At 40.1% G+C, this 25,299-nt stretch overlaps 1 protein-coding gene across 3 annotated transcripts in view; it reads left to right on the plus strand.

Annotated features, from left to right (window-relative positions):
• The first annotated feature begins 1,052 nt into the window (after positions 1–1,052).
• chd1 (chromodomain helicase DNA binding protein 1) overlaps positions 1,053–25,299 on the plus strand; it is a 103,278-nt gene continuing 79,031 nt past the window's right edge. The window contains exons 1-5 of one of the 3 annotated variants that reach the window (XM_036133591.1): positions 1,053–1,381; positions 4,133–4,243; positions 4,830–5,037; positions 10,562–10,687; positions 19,982–20,175. In XM_036133591.1, the coding sequence (XP_035989484.1) occupies positions 4,191–4,243; positions 4,830–5,037; positions 10,562–10,687; positions 19,982–20,175 (581 nt within the window). In that variant the 5' untranslated portion in view covers positions 1,053–1,381; positions 4,133–4,190. Of the gene's footprint in view, positions 1,382–1,409; positions 1,500–4,132; positions 4,244–4,829; positions 5,038–10,561; positions 10,688–19,981; positions 20,176–25,299 lie in introns of those variants that run through there. The other 2 variants (XM_036133592.1, XM_036133590.1) reach the window with 2 other exon arrangements.

The following is a 25,299-nucleotide window of genomic DNA, read 5'->3' on the forward strand; positions in this document are numbered from 1 at the left end:
ATGCTGCCAAACAATACAATATTGTACCTGTTGGACAACAAACATGGAGAAACTGTCTATAACATGTTTACCCTGGGGAAATGTTAATTATTGCTTCATATTATATCACCTTCCCCCTCAGTTTGCTTGATGGGTAATTTGGATGATAGCACTTTGGAAAAAAAATCTCTACCATGGTGAGTTGAACACAAGACGAACTGGCAGCTGATAGACGCTCCTCCTATTTTGTGATGTGAAGTGAGCTGGGTCAAATGTTGCCACGAATTGTTTGCAAGAGAGAGGAGAAATGTCAAGTGACCAATGCAAAAAATGTGCCTTGTTCGCGGTCGGAGTGAATGCTCCTTTAGAGGGCAGCACAAAGGTAGTTTTGAGACAAATACTGCAGAATTAAACAAGTTGACATGATGATGATGATGATGAAGGAATTTATTTCAGACTATTAACAAATTGAACACATTTAACAAATATTAAATAAATCAATTTCAGAAATTAGCAAATAATAATAAAAAAGAATCAATTTAAGAAATTCTTCAACCGAGTACCACATAAAAAAGTAATTGGTAAACATTAAATTCAATTTTCTGTTCCAATTCAATTAAATCATTTGAACATATGAGATAAACAAATTTTTTTGTCTAAATAAAATATAGCAGGTATATTTACCCTGATATCTGACATTAATGAATGATTAAAGAAAGTTGTTTGAAAAGGTGTAGTGTCAGAACTACTTTAAGAGAGATGGTGGTTTGATACTGGAACATGTTGCCATATGTGAAAACTGGTACAAGAGAGACTTTTGCCATCCAGATGGGGTTTGTTTGACTGGATACTCAATTGGCTATATAGCCATATTTTAATCAAATTGGTTCTGTTGTAGGGTTTCAGAAGTCAGCAAGAAATGATATTTTGATATTTTGTCATTACCCCCAATGGTGTATTGGAGGAGTGTCAGTGGTAAGGACAACCCCGAGAAATGAAATTCAGTTTTAGACTAAAAGTGTGTAGAGCACTGAGTAAATCCTGGGACTGTGACGTCACTGCGTGGGGTTTCCTTCATGTGTAGTAAACGTTACGTCGTCATGGCTGAACCCGGTTGTTTTAGGAAGTCCATGGGCCGCTGAACCTGGATTTGCTTTCCGTAATGCAATTTAGTGAATGTGTTCTCAGTTCTCAGCGGGCAGTGGTTGCAGCCCTCTAACAGCCTCACCATCTTCAGTCACCAGAGCGTCTCTGACCGTACGAACGACCGAGAAGTGAAGCTAGCTTGAAGCAGCGTTAGCTCATCCTGCTGCCTGCACAGCAGTTCTGACCAAAGGAGCGCTAAAGCGGAAAGTAGCATTTGACAACTTTCTGGAGAGGTTTGTAGACAACACAAAATAAGGTACGCTAATACCAGTGGTGTTCCTAGGCGTAAATGAACGAAAATTATACCAATCTTGGATTTTAATGCGCCAAAAATCGCGAGAAGTGAAGAGCGAATGGAAACAAGATGGGAGAAGGTGAAGTTTTGCTAGCTACTTGTGGTTTAATAATCAAAGTGATCTTAGTCCTATTCTCAGGTTTACTGTCCTGATAGATGTTTTCCCAACTAATCACAGTTGCTAGTAAAATGTGAAGTATAGTTACTTTATAGAAATGGATCTTTCTATTGTGTCCAAATTAGTGCAACATTGTGTTATGACGTTAGCTTCCGCGCTAGCCTCGTGCTTCATAGCGTTAGCTGACAACACTTGTACACGAACGCCTATACTCAGCAGTTATCGCTTATTTACCCATCATCGGCTTGAATAAAGCGGTCAGGGCATTGTTAACCAGGGCTGGGTCACACGGTATTTGACGGCAGGGCATACCTAACCATTTATTGTCCAATTGTTTGAATTTATCAGCTCTAAATCTAGCAGTTCTTATTGTTATGCATCAAAGTAATTATTTAGGAGCTACATAACTAAATCATTTTGTTCCGGATGGATAAGAAATGTCCACAGGTTAAACTGGGATTTTTTTTAACGGCACGCTGGCGCGGAGTTTACATCGCGCCCCGCCAATAGCTCAGAGTTCCCTTGCGTCAGTAGCTATATAAGCTTGTTACCAAATGCGACCAGGAAAACTGTTATACTATCTTAGATAAACAACGAAGTATTGAGTGATTACCATTAGATACCTAAGTTATTTCGTACAGATAACGCACGTTTCTTGGTGTTTGGTGGCTGGGGAAGGCGGGTGCTCTGTAGGCCTTATAGGCCGCAGAAGTGCGGCTCTTTGGTCTCTACCGTGCGCTCATTTTAACAGCAGGAGCTGAGCAGGAAGAGCCGCTGTTTGCTTTGCTTGCGCTCAGACACTGTTAGGGTGAAAAAGCATTCAACAAACCGAAGGAGAGACGTAGCTCTGTTTTGGATGAAGGAGACGCTTTTCACCAGTGAAGTGCTGTTTGCCAGAATAGTTTCCTCTGTGTGACATCATTCATCAATTAGCATCATTCAACCTGAGGTCTAGCATTTTCTTGCATTAGGAGGAACCCAGGGCCAACTGCACCAGCATATGGTCTCACAATGGGGCATGGGGATCTCATCTCTACCTATTGGCAGTCAGGCTAAGTTTAACTCTTTTTGTTTATTTTTTTCTCCCACAAATGGACAATAAAATAATTACACATTCATCAAAAAGGTAAACGACTAATTTAAATTCAAGCATGATGAATACTGCCTTTAAAAAACAACAACATTCTTCCCTATGTTTATTAGTAGGCTATAGAAATACCTTTACTGTCCTACAGTGGGGAAATTCATGTGTGTCAGTGGCAAAAACAGGTAGGCTTGGACACCAAATTTAGAAGATTAATTAATATGAAAAAAGGTGCATTTAAAGTTGAGCTGTATTACAGAAAAGATCAATACTGTGCAATTATTAATAGATTTTAAGACATATTCAGATAAAAATGAAGTGTTCGAGTTAAAAATGGAAAAAGTTAAAATATTGAAGAAAAAACTTCAGTTCATTCACAGAATCATATATTTTAGTTATATGTTGACAAATTTACAAAAAATAGTGAACACATCCATAGAACAGAACCAATTTCTCCCTTAAATTGACAGCTGTGATATGTCTCTGCTTTGTTTTCCCCAACATCTTTAAAATGCAGCCAGATACTTTGTTTCCGCACATCTGTTATTTTACAGGACAACCTAACAAACTCGCCCTCTGCTCACAGGTCAAATTCAGAGTATTGAGTATTTTTCTTAGTACTGAATTTGATATTTTGGTATCATGACAAGCCTATCGTATACAAGTCATCACAGTGATCTATATAATGTCAATTAGTATCATCACTTAAAAGAGCTTTTTGTTTTACATTAATATTGCTAAGACATCTATCAGTAAATTCTACTGCCTGGGATCATTTCCCAAAGCTCTCTGAACTGTTCCACGGCAAATTCTTAAAATGTTGTTCCACATAAATAGGAATATGATCAGTTGTTGCCAGTAGATACAAAACTCAACCTTAATTTGGCATTTTTGTGCATCACTACTACATAAATGGTCTTCAAACCAAAATGTGGTATGGCATGTGACACACACATACACACGTTTGCACAAGCTCTGTAGGCAGAGTGACTTCTTTTTTGGGGGGGCCACACACCCGCTGTAGGTTGAGTGACTTTTATATTGGGGTGTTGCAAAGATTTCCAATAACATCCCAGAAAACACCATTTATATAAACAGCCAGCTTCTGTCTCTCTTTATTTTTCCAGCTTGTATTCATCTTTCTCTCTTGAAGTTTCTGGCTCTGATGTATCTTTAAATGTAAATTAGATATATTTTGAAAGATGCCTTCCTTCCTTCCTACTTCTTGATTGAATGAAAATCTCTTTAAATTCAGTGATTAGAATTATTTTGAGCAAAACTTTATTCCTTTTTTTAAAATTACATTTGGAATCTTTTATAGTGTCCATTCAAGGGGTCTATTTAGAAACAAAAAATGTGTTTTCAAAGAGCCCCATGTTTGCAGATATGGACTTAAGAAGTTGGATTTTTGCTTTGTGACAATCAGACCAACTTGTATTGTTGTAGGACACATGGAAATGATCATAGAGCTGTTTAAGGGTACTTGTTGAGAAGCCTTTTTCTTTTGCAGGTTTGTTACTGGGAATTTTCTTGCTAGTGGTTCAAAGTTCTTGATTGTGGAGTTCAGCATGGCTGGACGCAGTGAAGATGAAAGTGTGAGCAATAGCAATGGAGAATCAAGGTAAACCAATTCCTTCTTACAGAAAGACTGCTGATTGAATGTGATGTCCACATATGGGTATGCTGTTTGAAATTGTCTTGCATCATTAACGCAAGTTAAACCTTTATTAGGCCTATTTGAAAACTTTGTCTTGGCTAATGTGGCTTTGCTTACTGCTCTTGTGGATCACTTTATTTTTCGTTGGCTCTACAGTATATGTGTAAACCAGCGTTAAGTTTGGCTGCCCGTTTTAATTAATCTGTAGTCATCGTCCTGAGTAAAATGTAATGTAGTTTTAGTGATATTTTACTGTCCAGTCTTCATTTTGGTTTAAGTCTTACTTTAGTCAATTAAATTTACTGTAATTTAGACAGTGAAAAATGGGTCACAAGATAAATGTGTTTTAAGGACTTCTTACATCTTTAAAATCATTGCACTATACTCACTGTGTTCATTAGGCAGACTGCTTCTTTTCAGTTTTCTTTACTGGGAACAGACTTCTTTTTGTTGAATGCTATAATGTTTTTGTTTTTGTTGAAAGATTATAGCATTTGCTCATGGTTTGTAGAACAATTACTAATCTATATTTTTTCTTCTCATATCCAAGTAATTCTGATGATGAGTCTGGATCGGGATCAGGCTCAGTCTCTGCTTCGGGTTCAGGCTCCAGTTCTAGCTCCTCTAGCAGTAGCAGCCAGTCAGGGAGCAGTGACTCAGGAAGTGGTTCAGACTCTGGAAGTCAGTCAGAGTCTGACACAGAGAAGTCCAATGAGAAGATGGAAGCACCAAATAAGCCAAACATTGATGGAGCGGAGGTAAACAAATGCGATTTCAAGATGGCAGCAAAGCTTTGCTGCTCATATATTTTTTGCAAATTTAAATTATTCTTAGAATTGTTCCTTTTTGTAGTTATTGGTTTTGTTTTTAATTTTTTTTGGTGCATAACTTTATTCAATTGTAATTTTATCACATTTGGGATCTGTTTCTGATCCATTCATGGGGTCTGTCTAGCAAAGCTGACTATGATATGACATCACACTGCATCTCTCGATTGTTCTCCGGTCTCTTGTTTACTTACCCTGGCCAGCCACGCGTGTGTGTACGTGTATGTGAACAGCTGCCCCTCAGGCATGGGTTAAAGTTCTCTGTCGGTGCGACAGATTTCCATCAGTTGGAAAATGAGAGCAAAAATTTTATCCACTTGGTTCCATGTAGACTTTTTATTGAAGGTTTTAAACTGAAGCTGCTCTCAACCAATGAAACCTGGCACAGCCAGGACATTAGCCAATCATAGAGTGTAGGGCGGATCTTTGCAAAGCAAAAATCTGCCTGTCTAAAGTTTGTTGGTATTCCATCCTTTTAACTTTTGGAAGAAAATCTCTAATTGGCCACAGAGGGCATGACTGAAATAGTGGTGGTCATACGTTTTCTTTGGATATAAGTGGAACCAGCATGTCAGAAAGTTCAGCGGATCGAACATCTGTGAACAGTTGCCTCGGTAAGTGTGTCTATTGCTGCTTGTGCCTCTTGTTGTTAAATTAATGAGTGGTATTTCCACCTGTGGCTGTGTCAGTTGTCAGTGTTTATGCCCTCACTTCCAGTAACTAAGCTGATAAATGTGGGCAACCAACCAGGGCTCTCCTAGTGATTATTATTGTGTTTTATTTAAACACGAAGAAGAGTATCGCGCTAGCTCAGGCTAAACATTAATGCGCTTTTTCTTGGAAGAAGGGTTGGCTATACAGTTGACGGTTGTGTTAAGAATCCAAAAAAAAATAAAACAACTGAACTTCTATTCTGAAGCTGAAGACGTTTAGGTTCCCACCCAGGAAGCTTTCTCGATTCAAAATGTCTTGAGAAGTGTTGAGTTCCAAGCCTTATAGACCTGCTTAGATTCACATGTAAATTCACCCAGAACTGGTCGCCCCAACAATGGTGAGTCGTTAGGCTCATCGTTTGCCTGACTCAGGAGAAATGTTATGCTCACATGGATGGAGGTGTGAACTGGGGTGAAACTTGGCAGGAATCAAACCTATCGCTATATTGTACGTTTTTGAGAGTTGAAACCTGAGCCCGCCTCCTCTGTTTGAAGTTGTTTTTTCTCGCTTTACGTAAATGCTTCCTTCACTCCTCTCTGTGCTTTATCCTTGAGGTGCAGGTGGATGGCTGAGTATTGTCTGGAGGAGGTAGCTCTCCTCTGTTGAGCCTGTATTGAGCCATCAGAGCAACACAGCGTTGTAGTAACATAGCAAAGAACAAGTCCACCAGATCAAATCGTTCTCTTGCTAACAGTATTATAAAGTTATGAGTTACTTCTTCACTTGAAATGTTCCTTTGAAAGGTCATGCTGTTTTGCTATGTTTTTATCCTTGCAAGTATGCGTATAGGAGGGGGGGAAAGGGGCTAGGTTGCAGCTGGAGTGGAAGTGGAGAGAAGTGTATGGCATTATTTTTGTGCCCTTGACTTGAGTGCGGAGAAACCAATCCGAGCGCGCAGTGAGACAGGTTTTCAACATTTAAACATCACACGTGTGTGCCCATCTGTCTGCCGCACGCTCAACGCTGGTAAACTCTTCTCAACCCACTATCCTAGCACTCGGTTTCATCTCTGCGCGTGCTTGGTTCCGTGTCTGCTCGCGCACTCGACCTGCTCCTTCCACGCTCAACACCAGGTGTGTGCTCGCTTGGCTCTGTCTCTGTGCTCGCGACTTCAAAAACTGTCCACTCCTCCAGCCAGAGTTTACAGAGTTTTATTTATTTATTTATTTTTCATCCAATCAGAGTATTGCTGGCAAATACTGCATTCGGATGGATTAAATCAAAATGCTGCAGCATTTGGCAGAAATTACTAAACATAACGGTGGGTTTGAAGGAAAAAAAAGAAAAACAAATAGTTGAATATTTTAACCTAAAATATTTAGGCTAAATTTTTTTTACTAAAATATTTCCTTGAGCTACTAATTGAGGTGTGAAAAATGCTGTTGTCTCTTTTCTTTCCAGCTTCTGGGAGATAATGCTAAAGTTTCTTATGATCATAATCATCATCATTGTCATCATTATTTAAAGAGTACTTTAACATGAGGTAAAACAAAGTGCCAAACATCAGAAATACATCAGATAAGAGATAACATCTAAAAAAATGGCTAGGCTAAACACTCAACAATTTTAAATAATAGTAATAAAAACTTGATAAAAAGCATAATAGAACCAGCTGGCACAGCACATAATACGAGTACCAAGAAAAGTTGTGTAAGATAAATAATCAGTAAGGTTAAGTAAAATAGGATTTAAGACAGGTTTTAAAACTGGACAGCAGAGGGGCCTGTCAAATGTACAAAGGTAAGTCTATAACTTAGGGCAGGGGTGTCAAACATACGGCCCGCGGGTCGTATGTTTGACATATTTTTTATAATGCATTATCATTATAAAAAATTTTTTTTTTTTTTTTTTTTTTTCCCAGTGTCCTGTCTGGCAATGTGGCAATAAGATGCCACAAAGAGCTCATCAGATTTGACTTTCACAAGTGGACAAGATAAAAGGAAGAGAATGATAAAACAATTATTGAAAAAAACATGTACTTTGTTTAATTGAAAATATGCCGTTCCTATATTGTCCACGAGGGGCGCTGTGTTTTAATTGGCAGATTAAGCTTCAGGTGTGGAAAAATTCAAATCATTTCTTAATTTTTATCTGTTTGATGTATTTTGTCATGCAGGACAGTGTTTTTAAGTTCCAAAAAATGTGAATAAATGTTTTTCAACATTGTATAATCACTGTGCTCAGTTCTTATGCATAATGCACAAGTAAATGTTTAACTGAGTAAAAGTATTGTTGAAACTGCACATACTTTTCTTAAAAACGCTGAGGTTATTCATAATATATTGTGTAAAAGTGAAATTAACTTAATATAAAAATCAACAAGTCCACATTTATTAGTTCTATTTAATCTTGCAATGCAATCAGATTAAGCTGTATGCGGCCCCTCAACCAAAATGAGTTTGACACCCCTGACTTAGGGGGACCCAATAGAGAAGGCCTTGTTCCCTCTAAGTCTCTGCTCAGAACTGTGAATGACCATGAGCAGTTGGTCAGCAGACGTCAATGAGCAAGCAGGGTTGTAAAGGTGAAGGAGAAGCTCATTTAAGTAAGGTGGGCAAAGCTGTTTAAAACCTTAAAAACAAACAGAAGTTCTTTAAACTGAACTCTAAGATAAACAGGCAACCATTGAAGGGAGGCCAGGATGGGGTGATGTGCTCTTTTTATGTTTTGCCATTAAAAGGTGTGCAGCAGCATTTGAACCAGCTGCAGACATCTGAGTGAGGACTGACCGATTCAGAGATAAAAGAGAATTACACTAATCCAGCCATGATGAAATGAAGCCTTGGAGTTGTGTTTCAATATTTTGCCTTGAAAGAATAGATTTTACCTTTGCTTTGTTCCTTAAATGATAACACCTGGATGACTGAGAATCTTCACCAGCATGTTATCATGGCATCTTTATTATTCCTTTGCCACCAAACAGGAAGTGACAATAGCTTCTAAGAGGAACATCGGATTTCGTCCAGATATTCAACACTTCTCACAGTAGCACATCTAGCCTGGTGGAGAGCAATGTTGAGGCTTGCTCTTGGTACCCTCTTATGGTGACCGGCAGAATGGCAGGCAAGTCCTGTGGAGGCATGTGGGCGGTGACACTGTACTCCCACGGTCGTGAGACAGGCAGCCTGATTTGCTTCCGTGTCCTTTTTTGTGTCTGTCGGGTTGCACCTAGACACGTAAAAATGTGCGCACCTTTTTTAGGATTTTGAATGTGTGAAAATACAGCTTTGATTCTGTCAAATAACACTCACGCATTGACTTCTTATGCAGATCTCTACTGCTAACTCACGCTTTTTCAGCAGCAACATCATTATTTTTTTTCTATTTCATTGATGAGAAAGGCTATTATGTCCTGCTGTTTTCATTGTGAATCGTTTTATTGATGAGGGCTTCTTTCGTGCTTGTGCTAATGCTTAACTCAAGGTTGATTGGACGCTGGGTTTAGTTACCTGATTGATATCACCTCTACTGAAGCAGAATAGGCTGAGTAATTCTACCTCAGGCTGTCACACTCAGAGTATCTGCTTTCTACTTGGGGTAGATTGGCCATTCTTGCCAAAACGAGGCTCAGGTGTTTCACCTCCTCTCTATAGGCCAATTTGTTGTTGTCACTGATAAGACTCACCGCTGTTGAGTTGTTTGCATACTTGTTGATGTGGTTTGTATTAAACCTGGCATGACAGTCCTGGGTCATCGGGGGGCGAGCAGTGTGCTCAGCACGCAGCCCTGGGGGGGAGCCGGTGCTGAGGGAGATGACGTTGGAGGAGCTTTTGCCAACCCAGAAGTACTGGGGTCTGTCTGTGGAAATCCAGCAGCCTGTTACACAGAGGGGTGTTGATTTTGTAGGGGGCCAGTTTGTTAATCAGGTGCTGCGGGATGGTTATGTTGAATGCTAAACTGATGGCAGATGTATGTGGGTGTTGTTCTTCTCCAGGTGTTCTAGGCTCTGATGGATTGCAGAGGAGTTGGCATCCTCTGTGAAGTGTTAGTAGCAATAAGCAAACTGGAGTGGATTAAACATTCTCTCAGATGTCTCAAGTCTGATTTACTGTGTAGGTGAGATGTTGATATCCTCCCAGGGGTGTTGTTGAGAGCTTCAAACCGACCAGTCATTATTGAGTGCATTGAGAAAGTCTGTGTTGTCCTCATAGGGTAAACGAGCAGCCCTGTAGTCTGTAACGGTCTGGACGCCTTGCCACATGTGTCTGGTGTTTGTTGGGTTGTGGAAGAATTGTTGGATTTTTTTGACCATAGGCAAAAAATGGCATGGTTAAGGTTGACTCTGGATGATCTGAGTGCCTCAACTGTTCTGGACCTAATTGCATTTCCTTTGACTTCTAAAAGTTTACTCACAATGTCTCCTGGTTCTTTTTCTTTCATTTATTATGCTGTTTATATCTTCAGGGAAAAAGCTTGAGTTGGCTGAGCTGACTTTCCCTTTTCAGTTAGATATCTTGTTCCAGTGGCCTGGCAACAAGGATATTTTTTGTAACTCTCAGAAGATGTTTAAAATTATTCCTGACTGATCTGACAGCTCTCTTGGATCAATCTATCCAGGCAGTCAGCAGCTGCAACCGTTTATTGATGTCCCTACTTTTCTTCTGACTGCACACAGTTTTAGAGCTGTGCTGGTATTTATTTTAGAACAAATGTTTAAAGTTTTTTCCTTATTCTTAAAAAGATAAGTCCTGTTTTTGAAACTTTGTCTTAAATGTCTTAATTCATTTTGCCCTAATTACAGTTCTGGAAGTCCAACCCCAGCATTCTGGCAGTGCAAAGATCGGCTATGCTAAGGAAACAACAACAGCTTCAGCAGCAGCAGCAGCAGAAGAAGAGACGAGGCTCTTCTAACAGTGGATCAGATGAGGTCTGTATACAGCCACTACCTGTTGATTACTTTGAACTTTAACATTTATTAAATCTATAGTTTGGTGAGCTGGACAATTTTAAGATAAACTCTTTACGTTTTAGGTTAGGATTACCAACCTTTATTCCTTTTGCTCTATGTCAGAATAATCAGGTTAGACATTATCATGTGAATGTTCATCACCAATTATAAATATTAGGATGTCCAGTAATCATACTGCTCAGGAAGGAGATGTGTTCTGTGTCCTAAAGAAAATTGTGCTTTGCTGTAAAATGGCTAATTAACTCTGAAACAAAAGGGAAAGAGCTTGAAGATGGTAGCAGAAGCTGGTAAGAGAGTTTATTCAATGTGAAATGAGTTCTGTACCAGCATGTGATGAAAGGCCTTTCTGTGAAGAAGAAACTATTAATCCAAAAGCAACATAGCCAGATTTATTTACATATACACAGCAGGAAAAAATAAATTTGGTCTAATGGAGTTAGAATGGAGGTCTATGACCATAATGACAAGGACTAGAAGTTGACTGACGTGTTGTTTTTAGTTGTATGTTCTTTCTTTCTTTTTTATTCTGAGAAACCAATATTTTAGTCCTGTGCCATTTATTTTGCCTGTGATTATTTTTGGTCATTGACATTTTTTTGGTCATTTTATAAAACCTGTTCAGTAGGCTGAAATAAGCAGGTTGAAGCAGTAACTGTAGAGCAGGGGGCTATGTAATTCTATTAATCTAGTGGTTTGTGGCCATGGATAATTTTCTGTTTTATATTTTCTTCATCTCCCATCCTTAGGATACTGTCAATATCAAAGATGTTGAGCATCCAGAAGAATCTGGTTAATTTTCAAAGTATATTTACACCTAAATTTGATATTTTCCTAGCTCGGGTCCTCTACTACGGACCTGGGAGCTTGAGGGTTCTTCTTACGATCTTAGCTGTTCCTCGGATTGCGCTTTTCTGGACAGAGATGTCTGATGTTCCTCTCTCCAGAGCTCAGGTTACTGTCTCGAGTGCTCCAATGACCACAGGCACTACTGTTCATCACTTCATCTTCCTGGCTCTTTTTAGTTCTTCCCTGAGCCCTTGGTATTTCTCCAGTTTCTCGTGCTCAGTCCAGCCCTCTCTAGCCATTAGTAGGATTTCATCATATCTGCCACTTCAGCTATCTGTCGGTGGTACATCCCATGCAGGGGTTTTTCCTCCTGCGATGGTTCCTTCAGTTCCTTCAGTTCCTTCTCTTCCAGCTTCCATTGTCATAGACATTCACTGAACGCTTCATCCCTTGGGGCCATCTTCCTGATATATTCTTGGAGCTTGTATGTTTAATCTTCAATGGTCGCTCTGATGCAGTCTAGAGCGCATATTCTGTCAACCAGCAGTTGGTGGTTTTATCTATACCTTTTGTGGGCCTCTGTCAGGTTTTGATCCATGTGCCCACTAATCTTAGCCACTGTGATGCTGGACAGAAGCTTCCACGTTGTAGGGAGACAGGTCATTGGCCGATAGTTGTTAGGGGCCGTCCCTGTTCTGCCCTCTGTCAGCCATTCAGGATGGGTCCCATTCATCGCCAGTTGCTTCATTTGTGCCAGTAGACATTCATGGAGAGAAGTCAGCTTCTTTAGCCAATAGACGTCGATCATATCTGGGCCTGGTGTTGTCCAGTTTTTTATACCCTAGTCTTTGTTGGATGTCTGACATTGTAATGTTCACTGGACTTGGATCTATTAGCCACTGTGCAACATTGTTATGTGGTGCTTCTTTCTCCCATATACCTTTCCAATATTGCTAAGTCTCTTGCTTTGGTGGGTTGGCTTGTGTGTTATTACCATGCCACAAAGTACACTTTAGCTGGTTCAATGGAGAACAGCTTGATTATTCTTCTGGCCTCTATCTCCTTTGTGTATCTCTTCAGTCTTACAGGCAAGACTTGGAGTCTTTTTAGCAGTTTCCATTGCCTCAAGTATGGGCATCTATTTCAGAATCAAGTTTAATCGGCAAGTAGGTTTGCACTTACAAGGAATTTTACTTGGTGTTGATGGTGCAGACAAAAAAAATAAAATAGAATAAAAAATAAAATAAATTGGACATATATATATATATATATATATATATATATATATATATATATATATATATATATATATATATATATATATATATATATATATACTATACAGAAGCTGCATACACTTAGTAAACTGTGCGTTAATGTAACGCAGAAGCTTGTAGGTCCTGAATGGGGGAGAGAGACAGTGTCCAGTTTCACAGGGGCTCTGGGCCTTGTTGATAAGGCTGGTAGCAGATGGGGAAAAAAACTGTTCTTGTGGCGTGAGGTTTTGGTCCTGATGGACTGCAGCCTCCTGCCAGAGGGAAGTGACTGAAATACTCTGTTACTGGGGTGTGAGGGATCAGCCACGATCTTCCCTGCACGCTTCAGGTTCCTGGAGGCGTACAGGTCCTGGAGAGATGGAAGATTGCAGCCAATCACCTTCTCTGCAGACCGGATGACACGCTGCAGTCTGCTCTGGTCCTTAGCGGTGGCACCAGCGTACCAGATGGTGATGGAGGAGGTGAGGATGGCCTCAATGATGGAGGAGTAGAACTGCACCATCATAGTCCTTGGCAGGTTGAATTTCTTCAGCTGGCGCAGGAAGTACATCCTCTGCTGGGCTTTCTTGGTGAGGGAGTTGATGTTCAGCTCCCACTTTAGGTGCTATTTGTTTTTCTGAGGGATTCCCTTTCTTGATACACCCTTCTGGAGTTCTGAGAGTTGGCTTATTTTTTTCCGTGTTGCCTTGATTTTGGCTTCCAACCTTCTCTTCCATGGTGGACATTGTCCATTATGGCCACTCTTAACATTACCTTTGCCAAGCATCTCAACGATCACTAGTGCTGTACTGTATATCATCTCATTGGTCTCTGCAATGGTCACAGTAGGGATTGTACTTAGTGCTGCATTCACATCATTTAGGATGTCCCGTGGAGACACTTCACTCAGCTTCACAGCCTCTCAAGGTGGGTCCCATTCGTCAGCAGTTGGTTCATCTGTGTGTTGTTCCAGTAGCCCGTTTCTCATCAAGACTCCTAATTCAGGTCTTATCTCTCATATCAGATGTTCTCCCATTCAGTTGTTCTTGCATCATTGGGGCTTGGTACCCAATCTCTGGGGGGTTGATGTAAACTACCCCTTTCTGACTGTGTGTCTTGGTTCCCCCTTGCTCTAGTTGTAAAACTATCTTGGATCTCTAGTTTTGAAAGCAGCTGCCGTTTGTGGATGTCGGAACACGGTTACTAGTTGTTTCACTGATAGCCTAGACAAGGGATTCCCAAAGTGTGGTGCTTGCACCCCTGGGGGTGCGCAAGCTTTTTTCCCCACACCATAAAGACGTATAAATAAAAAAATTCCTGTGTAAAAATTAGAATCAAAAACTGTAAATTTAATGAATAAATATAATAGCCTTTCTGACTAGGAATGTTACTACTCCAGTAACCCAATAGTGCCTTATTGTCTTCTCGAGTCCATTGCCTTTGTGTTCCAGTAGCCCATTTGTCATCACGTCATGACCTGGTTCCTCAATAATCGATGCAGACCTTATTTGACTGGGCAATATCTGAGCCAGTATGGTTCTCTGTTTATGCACTACATCCAGAACCGGCCGGTTCTGATTACTCATCTAGAAAATCTCAAGATAACTTTGCAAAGAAGGAATATTCAGAAAATTAAGAACATTGTGGACTACCCTAAGCATCCTATTAATTAGACTTTTGTACAGCAACACAGTGTCTTCACTCAGTGGCTTCTTCAGACCAGTTGTAAAACAGACGGGTACAAGAGATCCTTGCAATATGCATGTACAAGCAACACCCAGAGTAACAAAGAATGTGTGCAAATGCGTATCAGCATCTGAAACAGTGTAAATGATCAGATCACAACCCATGCTACCATTAGTATGCTGTAAACTTATAAATTGTTTGTGAGCAGCAGAGATTATAAAGTTCAACAGCAGCATGGATAAAGGACCTGTGGGTGCGCTATATTAAACATTTGGGGTGCAGCAGTCACTGAAAGAGCTCTCCAGCTCTGCAGCAGCTCCATGCATGGGGTGGGAGACATTGTCCATCAGTGATGTTAATTTTCTTTCTCCTTTTGTCTCCCACAACCTGCACTGGGTTCACGGGGCACCTCAGGTCAGTTTCTCTCGCAGAGCCTGCTCGCTGGTAACCGCTCCCAGTTGGGGAACACCTGAAAGCTGTCCCCGTCGAGAGTAGCCGACAGCTGGGGAGTCCCCGCTCCTTTGACTAATGATGCCTCAGAGCTAATATGCAAAATCCAACCTTTGTAAAAATTGTTTCACTGCAGTTAAAAATCTTTTGTGCTATTAACTTATTCACATTGCTCTCAACATGGCTGAGGCTCATAAATCCGTAAATTTGAATTCCATACTGCAAACTTTTGGAGCAAGTTAAGTCTCTCGCCCTCCTTTATTTTATTTTATTATGTCAACTAGAACTAGATAATCTAGCTCTGAATTTAAGGCCCTGGGTTAGTATTATCCACATTTCCAACTTAAATTATTATTTTTTTTGCAATTTGACTGCTGGTTGTATGAAACTCAGTTCGTAGTCTGAGGCAACGGTTTGATACTTCAAGGACACAGTGGCAGTCCTGGACTTTTTCCTTCCCAAGCTATGATGAAAAGTAACAAAATAAAACTAATTTACTTGTTGATGTCTTCTGCTGGATGGGAATGGGCTTCTGATATAGGATTTTTTTGGAACCAACATTGAGTCTGCTTGAGTAGCTAGGAGCGGTTCAGTTTTACTGTCAGTCCGAGAAGCAAATATGATAAGTGGGGGGAAATAAAACGGCTCCCTCTGTCTCCTCGGAAAGTCTAAAAAAAAAATGGTTGATCCCAGCTTCTGTTGCTCTTGTGCTGAGAGTTTGTTCCTGTATTGCCATGACTAGTGCCTTTGTTCCATTGGTAGGACTTCTAGACATTAGCCACAGTCTCAATATGGAGGTGGTACATATGATCTATAGACTGGTCTCCTCCTGATGGTTATGCCTACTGCTCAACTTGGATTTTGGGTTTCTCCTGCTCTAAACATGCTTGTTGCATTTTGCCATTAGGGGCTTTATCCAAGTGTTCTATAGGATCTTTGCTGTTCTTTGCATCCTGGATGTCTTGGTCACACATTAGTCCTCTGCCTCCCTTCTTCTGTTTTAAATACACTCTCTGGATGGAACCATCAGTGTATTTTGAGCTGGCGCCTTATCTTGATATCAGTTGCTTTTATTTCCTTCTCTGGACAGGCAGATTATATTTGTTGATGGATGGGGGCTTTGTTTTTGTCATCAAGCTGCCTTTTCAGGAACAGCGTCCTATCATTAGGGTGCAATTTGAATGAGGAATTCCAAAATATTGATAGCTAATATTCTGTTGGACACTACAGCTTTGGCACAATCACCTTGGTATATCCTGCACATAGAGTTTACTTGGCTTTCAGTCAGCCCTTAAACATTTTCTTCCACATTTCCATTTAGCTCCCTATGAACATTCTTGAAATCTTTTTTTTTTTTTTTTTACGGTTAAGCTTCTAGGAAATGCTGTTTTCTGGTAGCTATATGTCCGATATGTACTTTAATATTGGGTAGAAAACGGAATTTATTACGGGTCCATAAAAGCTGCTGCTTACAAAAAATTAAATACAAATTACAAATTTAACTTTAAGATTGCTATAATAACCCCAATAAACTGCAGTAAATGGACAGCTCTCATGAAATGCTGATTAATATTTATTTATTTATTTGTAGTTAGATGGAATACCTTCTTTTTGGAAGTCCATGATGATCAGGAGGATTGTCCAGCCTCTGTGTGTCTTTGTCCACATATAAGATGTATTTGATTAGAAATTGCATATTTTAGTTTGTTAGCTTGTCACAACTACATCATCCATGGCGCTTTATTTTCGATGACTCTTATTTTGGAATACTTCCTTAACTGAACTTTGAGACAGGATGTTGTTTTCCCGACTATTCCCCGTTGTACACACGCATTATTCTTCTAGTGTACATTTGTTGACTGATTAAAATGAAAAGCGAGCCTAAGCGGAGGGCGCGTGTATGCTGCTTTGCTGTGCTTACACACTGCAACGTGTCCGGTGTGTTTCCTTCTTAACAATGCTCTCTCCTGTTTCTAACATAATGGTAAAATAAACTGAACTTTTATATTGAAATAACTTACTTGGTTTATTGTTGCTAGCGTGTATTCCGGGCACGTGCTGTCTTACATGAACGCACTTCTAGTTTAGACATTCAGGCAATCTTGTTGACTGCTCAGGGGTTCAATCAGGTAGTGACACAGTGTACCGTAATCCTCCAAATATCCATTGAGTGGAGCAGCTTCGTTGCTAACCAAAGTCTTACGTACACATTTTAATAGATTTTTGAGTGAATTGTATCACATAAAATCATCTTAATGATAGCTTAGCCCACTAATATATGGATACCAAGTGTGGCTATCCGCCGCCATGGAGACAGACAAAAGCAACAGACAAAAAGCTGCGCAGAGAAAGACACCTAAAGTTTTAAAGATGTAGGGACACATTACATTTAACAGAAAACAGGATTGAGTTTCTAGCAGCTGATTGAGATACTACCACCTTTCCTGTCTCGCCTGTGCTTGTTTTAAATGGTCGACATGGTGGCCAAACGGTCAATTACGTGACGGGTATACCATTATGTGAAAACAGAAAGGGGTACAGTGAGTGCAGCTGTGAGTAAAGGGTGAGTTTGTTAGGTTGTCCTGTAAAATAACTAAGGGACAGGAGAAAACAAAGCATCTGGTTTTTAGTTTAAAGTTGTTGGGGACAAAACTTTCCTCTAAATACGGAATATAGTTCTTATATGTAGCTGCAGGTTTTTAGTGGAACTTGCTCTTAAAGTTATTAGTGTTTTCGTCCTGGCCGTGGAACATTGGATCAGCTCTACACCCTCAGCAGGATCCTGGAGGGGGCATGGGAGTTTGCCCAACCAGTCTACATGTGCTTTGTAAATCTGGAGAAGGCATTCGACCGTGTCCCCCGAGGGATCCTGTGGGGGGTACTCCGAGAGTATGGAGTACCGTGCCCTTTAATAAGGGCTGTCAGGTCTCTGTACGACCGGTGTCAGAGTCTGGTCCGCATTGCCGGCAGTAAGTCGGACTCGTTTCCAGTGAGAGTTGGACTCCGCCAAGGTTGCCCTTTGTCACCGATTCTGTTCATAATTTTTATGGACAGAATTTCTAGGCGCAGCCAAGGTGTTGAGGGGATCCGTTTTGGTGGCCTTAGGATTGTGGCTCTGCTATTCGCGGATGACGTGGTCCTATTGGCTTCATCAGGGCGTGATCTACTGCGTCGAGAGGAGCCAGTTGAGATGGCTCGGGCATCTGGTCAGGATGCCTCCTGGACGCCTCCCTGGTGAGGTGTTCCGGGCACGTCTCACCAGGAGGAGGCCCAGGGAAAGACCCAGGACACGCTGGAGGGACTATGTCTCTTGGCTGGCCTGGGAACGCCTTGGGACTCCCCCAGAGGAGCTGGCCCAAGTGGCTGGGGAGAGGGACGTCTGGGCCTCCCTACTGAAGCTGCTACCCCCGCGACCCGACCCCGGATAAGCGGAAGAAAATGGATGGATAGATGTTGGGGTCAACAAAGCAGAGCTCCTTCTCAGCAGAATGAAAATAACTTGAAGAGCAGGTTCCACTAAAAACCTGCAGCTACATATAAGAACTATATACCATATTTAGAGGAAAGTTTGGTTCTGGTTCTGTCCAGTGGATGTCTTTGCAGGTAAATTGTGCAACAAAAAAGTTTGACTAAAATGTTACATAATTCTGTAAATCAACAGATGTTTTTTCCTACACTTTTAACGTCAACACTTTATTATTAACTGAATATGCCTTATCTATTAATAATTGCACAATAGTTTTTCTTTCTCTTCTGCTGTACAGCCTAACTTTAAATGTAGCTATTTTTTTCTTCATATTCAACTTGTACATGCAAATTTCCCCACTATGGGACAGTAAAGGTATTTCCATTCTATTAAACATGGTTTGGGGAAAAAAAGGCAGTATTTATGTCTTAATTTCAATTAGCTTTTGACCTTTTTGATGAATGTGTAATTATATTTGTTGGCTATTTGTGGACTAAAAAAATAACAGTTTAACTTAGCCCTTAAGTTGAACTCTAGAAGTGTTCCTTTTATATGAATAGACTTATGCTTGTTAAACCAAACAAATCCAGAATGTAATATGCAAGTCAAACTTTATGTATTTTTTGTTTGTGATCATTTTAACTACAAAGGCACAAGCACTGTATTAATGTTAAGTCAATCAGAAAGGGCTGAGATTTTAACATTTAATCTTAGAACTTTTTAGCTGTGGATTCGTATTTTTTTCCTTTATTTTTATTACTCATGAAATGATCTTAAGTAATTATGTAAAAAATCTGCACAATGTGCAAATTTTTGTATCTGATTACTCTATTGATCGTCAGAATAATCGATTACTAAAATAATCGTTTATGACAGCCCTAGTTCATGCTCAGGGAGACTGCTGTCAGCTTTCAGTTATCTAGCCACGGGACACATTTGTTATGTAATGGTTTAATTCTACCACATTTCTTCAGTTCTGTTCAATCTCGGCTCTTTGTTGATCTGGTCTCATGTTGTTACCCTGTCAAAGAGTGCACCCGTTAAATAGAGAACATCCTGTTTATTTTCTAGCTTCTGCTTTTCTCTTACAGCAGCTGTATCTGGAGCCTCTGGTATGGGGTCCTCTTATGCTCGCATCTCTTTAGTTCGACCTACAATTGTTCTATAGTACTTAGTTCTGGGGACAGAAGATGCCCATGGAAGAAGTTTGATTTTTGTCTGAAATATGTCTGTGAAACCATGATCATATGCTTCGGATCATTACACTGGATTGTCATGTCGTGGATGACAGAGAATCTACCCCAGATAAAAGACCCAATGATTACATATTTTCATATCTTTTACTATAGGTCATCAGGTTGTAGTATTTCAAAGAGTCTATGATGTCATGCACTCCAAGTTTCCAAGGGCTATTGGATGCATCACAAATCCTCCTGTGAGGTCTTTTTCTACATATTCATGCTTTTGTTTGAAAGCAGAACCAACTAGCATGTTTGTAGCTGAAAAGCCCAATCTTCATATATTCTTACCAAAGCACAATTCCAATTAAAGTTGCAGGAGGGCTTTGCACACTTCACATGGTTACGTTTGTGTCATTTTGATTTTCAGGACTCTTCAAGTAGTGACGAATCTGACACAAGTGGATCCAAAAGGAGAGGCAATTCAGTCTCCTCTGACTCTGAATCAGGCTCTGCTTCTGGGAGTGATTCTGGATCAGATTCATCGGAAGAGGAAAACAGTAATGAAACTGCATCAGACTATGAGCCCAGTCTCAAATTTAATAGCAGAAAACCTCCAACCAAGTAAGTGGATTGTTGTCAATGAATGATTGCTGCGAATAGAAGGAAAGGGTTTTCCACAAAGGTTTGCTGGTGCAGGCCATGAAGGCATATTGTTAGCATCTCAGCTATCATGCCAAACCTTTTCGTTATTTCTATTGTGATTTTCAAACTGGCCTTAAATGGATTTTGGGTTTGTGAATAACACTGTGTCTTTTTCTTTTACTTTGTGTGACGTCATCGCGTCTTGCAACAATGGTTCAGTTAAAAATATATATATATTAACATCCCGCTTTGTAGACCAGGGCTGGATAAGCGGCAGCTTTGCACGTGTGATTCATTTGTAATGTGGAGACGCAGTGGTACGGGTCTCCTCCTCCTTGCATCTTCAGCATGCGGGCTGCAGGTAGCAGTCAGGACGAAGCACTAATTTTAGTGCTTGGAACGTGGGAGTGGTAGGGCTTGCAGTAGCACTGACTGCTCGCTAAAAACCGTAAACTGCCGACCGATCAATGCTTTTACACGTCGCCTAAATCTCCAACAACACAGAGAAAAGTCGCTAGATTTGTCACTAGTCGCATTTCTGAAAGAAATGGTTGCTAGAGGGGTCTGAAAACTTGGCAAATCTAGCGACACAGTCGCTGTTTTGGCAACAATGTCTCTTGCCCTTTTGCTTTCGCAGTGTCTCTTTCTCTCTCTGTGTCTATCTCTCTCTCTCTCTCTCTCCTTTCTTGCTTGCGCGCTTGCTTGCGCGTGCCGTCTGTACCGCTGCAAGTACCGCCACCTTCCAAATGCAATATAGTACCATTTTTAATGCCACTGTACCCCGTTACCATATTAGTATTGGTATATCAAACAACCTTATTCATGACTATCCTAAGGCCTTAAATAAAAGGCAACTGGCCTTTTTCTATTTTTTTCTTGAGGATGTTTCACTTCTCATCCAAAAGCCCAACTTGGGTTCAGCTAAAGTGTAGTGATGATAATCATACTTTTAGGACTATTAAGACCACATGTAACACCCCAATATCCTCCATCCAGTTAAGTGCTTGGGTCATTTAATGACCCAATACTTAGCTAATTATCTGTGTGTTAGGTCACAGTATTTCACCATAGTCTTCCACACCTGCAGATATGTGGAGAAATGTTTTTTTATTTTTTTAATCATGCAAAAAAAACAATCCACGGAATAATTTGTCCAGGAGTACTTTATGTTAAAGAAAATAAGAGTTAATGGCAATAGAAGCTCCTTAAATGGCTTCATCTAGGAGTGAAACACTGATGAGAATCTTCATCAATAGAACATGTTTCCCATTTCTAGCCCCCCCAATGCCCCCCTCCAGGGTGGTGTCACCGTTAAACATCAGGCTAGATGTAGCTGCACAGGGTAAATTGTTGTTGTATTGTTCAATAAGTAAGGTAGAACATCTACAATATATTTTAAATACAAAGAGGACTCTTTGGGCAGGCTGTTAACATACACCGCTGGGGGTTTCTAAATAAAATAATATATATATATATATATATATATATATATATATATATATATATATATATATATATATATATATATATATATATATATATATTAGGGTTGTCACGATACTAAAAATTTTCAACTCGATACCGATACTCAGGAAAATATTCGATACTCAATACCATTTTCGATACCACAAGGATAAAAACAAAGACCCCAAAATATAACAGAAATATTTTTATTAATAAATAAAATACAAATAAATAAATACAGTAAACAATAATAACAATATTTTGAGGTTGTATGCTGTGCACAATATTAAGCAGGCCTGATTAAAAAGAAGTGTTCCTTCCATGGCTATGCTTTACAACACATTGACACTAGCCAAACCAGTTAACAAACAAAAATAAATGCTGTATTCTCAGCAGCTGCACCTGTTACAAAAAAGTCTGAAACTGAAAAGTGCACAGAATTATTCAATCACACAGTGTTCAGAAAGTGCATTTTCCTCTATTCTGCACTCTAGATGAATGACTGTTTAGGTGCCACTGGTGGTAGCACTGACCTGAATTTGCTTTGCTGTTTGCAGATTTTTTTGCCAAGTCCCCAGCTTCTGGGGGACTTGGAAAAAACACCCCACCCCGCGGCATCGACACTTTTGAAAATGAGTATTGTATCCGGATACAACATTTTAGTGTCGATACTTTTGACAACCCTAATATATATATATATATATATATATGTATGTGTGTGTGTGTGTGTGTGTGTGTGTGTGTGTGTGTGTATATATATGTGTATATATGTATATATATGTGTATATATGTATATATATGTGTATATATATATGTATATATGTATATATGTATATATATATATATGTATATATATATATATATGTATATATGTATATATATGTATATATGTCTCAAGGTGGAGACCACAGACCACTTCTCAGTTCCTATGCTCTCTGGCTGATGTTTTGGTCACTTTTAAATGCTGGCGGTGCTTTCAGTCTAGTGGTAGCATGAGACGGAGTCTACAACCCACACAAGTGGGTCATGTAGTGCAGATCATCCAGGATGGCACAACACTGATCAATGCGAGCTGTGGCAAGAAGGTTTTCTGTCTGCCAGCATAGGAGGCCGTAGGAGGGCAGTACCGCCACCTCCGTCTTTGTGCAAGGAGGAAGAGGAGGAGCACTGCCAGAGCCCTGTAAAATGACCACCAGCAGGCCAAAAATGTGCATGTGTCTGCTGATGCGATCAGAAACAGACTACATGAGGGTGGCATGAGGTCCCCACGTCCACAGGTGGGGGTTATGCTTACAGCCCACCACATGCATGCACAGTAAGATCATGAGATAATCGGAAACAGTATTAAGATGGACGCTGATTGGATTATGGATCATAAACAAGCCCTCTTAATCGGCATAGAATTTTATTCTGGTGATATTTTGTTGATTAAGTTTTAATTTACTAACAAAATTTGAGTAAAAGGGCTCTAAACTAACTTTTCAAGGATCAAGAGTCTTTATTGTTGTTAAGTAACTATAATGAAATTTGGGTGAGACACCCAGAATGATAAGCGGCGGACCCAAAATAAAAACACAGAAAAACAAGACATAAGTATACCAAAAGGAAACCCTCAAAAATGTAAAACTCTCTGAAGTAATAAAGTATAAAATATCTAACACCCAGAAGGGTGAGGTTCGATCAAACTGCATTTGACTCCCCAGTTTTACAGCTTCACTTTTGTTGCGTTAACTCGCTGTTCATATTGACAACATTGACTATTAAATGATTGGATTACAATCTCGTCAACATAAACTTCTTTATTTGAAGCAAAAAAATTACAAAATATTGTACCAGAACACCTAAGTAGCAACTTGTTTTGTGTGCACTTATGTCAGTCCAGATGTTCTATTTTACAAAAAAGAAGTGGAAATAAACTTTTCTTATTTTCATCCAATTAATCGTAAAAATAATCGACAGATTCATCGATTATTAAAATAAGCAATAGTTGCAGCCCTAGTGTGTGTGTATGAAGACGACCTGTGTGCAATCTGTCACCTGATCTGTCAGCATTAACACACCTTTCTGAAACGCCTCAAAGGGTCAAACACCACTAAGCAAATATCATCACTCCATTAAGACAAAGGAGATCTCCAAACACGTGAGGAACAGAGTTGTTGAGAAATACAAGTCAGAGTTATGAAAATATATCAGTCTTTGATGTTACCCAGAGGATCATCAAATCCATCATCTTCAAATGGAAAGCACATGGTACCAGAACAAACCTGCCAACTATTTGCTGCCCATCAAAACTCTCAGGCCAGGGAAGGAGGGCATTAATCAGAGGCAGGACAGAGACCAAAGGTAACCATGAAAAAGTTGCAGATTTCCACTGTGATTGAAGATGAGTGTATCTGTCCATACAACAACAATTGGGTCAAGACTCAATTTAACCCATGTTCCGGAGCTGAAGATGGCTTTTAGATGAGAGGTGAAGCGACTTTGAGAAACAATAGCAGAATCCCGTTACCTTCTTTTTAAGCACCCAGGATTATCATGTCTGGACTGACTGAGAATCTACACAAATTTAATTATAATCAATAAAAAAAATAAAAAAAAAAACACCTCACTGGGAGGTAGTTTGCTCAGTGTTTTTTGTTTTAGAGCCCAGTGTTGGAAAAGATCACTCACATCTTCTTACAGTGGCTTAAACAATATCTTCCATTGTTATAGGAAAAAGCTTTGTCTCCCCTGTGTTCCTTCACCATCTTTTACAATAACAGGCAGTCCCTGATTGGTTAACGTGATGTGAATTGAAGGAAAAATTGTGATATTTGAACTTCTGCAAAAGTCCCCAAAGTTCTTCTTTGCTCTCGCTTCATACAGATCGGACCAATCGCATTGCTCTAACCACACAGATTGCTTCGCTAGTGGCTTCACCACTCCACTGCTCCTGACTGCATCTTTTGGATAAGGATAATATGTAAATCCTCCGCTAACCAGCTCTACTCCTAACACCATAAGGAGTAGTGCTGGTTTTGCACTAGCCTGACCAGCCAGATTAACTTTTGCCTCTCTTTGATACGACTGAAGTTTGTCTGGAACTGCTCCAACAGAGAGCTTTTTCTGGGGTGGGGTTAACAGGCGCACAGTAAATCAGAGAAACTGTGGAAGTGATGTAAAAAAAGGCTAATCAGACTTCTGCTGTCACCATCTCACAATATAATTCAACATGGCGAGTTGCTGTCAAGCAGAGACAGCGGTGAATGGTTCTTTTTAAAACAGAAGAAAGCACACTAGCAAATGAATGCTGTAGCAGCGGCCATGTTATTTATTTATTTATTTTATATTTTTTGGCCGAGGAATTCTTTCGACACTGCATGTGACTGAACATATAAAGCTATGGCTGTGATTGGTCGTATCAGTAAAGAGTCTGAGAGCCAACCGCAAACCAGGACCGACGGTACCACCCCCAACCCACCAGCCCGCCCAAACCATGCAGACCCCTGCTTCCCGCATATGGAATCAGACAAGGAGCCCTCCAAACATCCAGACATCCGGGCATACACCGGCCTAAACCCCCAGCGACATACTCCACAGAACCCAAGCCCCAGAGGCCCTGCCAGTACACCCGCCCAAGGACGACACACCCCAGGAACT

This window comes from Fundulus heteroclitus, unplaced genomic scaffold (assembly GCF_011125445.2).
Source record: "Fundulus heteroclitus isolate FHET01 unplaced genomic scaffold, MU-UCD_Fhet_4.1 scaffold_64, whole genome shotgun sequence".
Lineage (NCBI taxonomy): Eukaryota > Metazoa > Chordata > Actinopteri > Cyprinodontiformes > Fundulidae > Fundulus > Fundulus heteroclitus.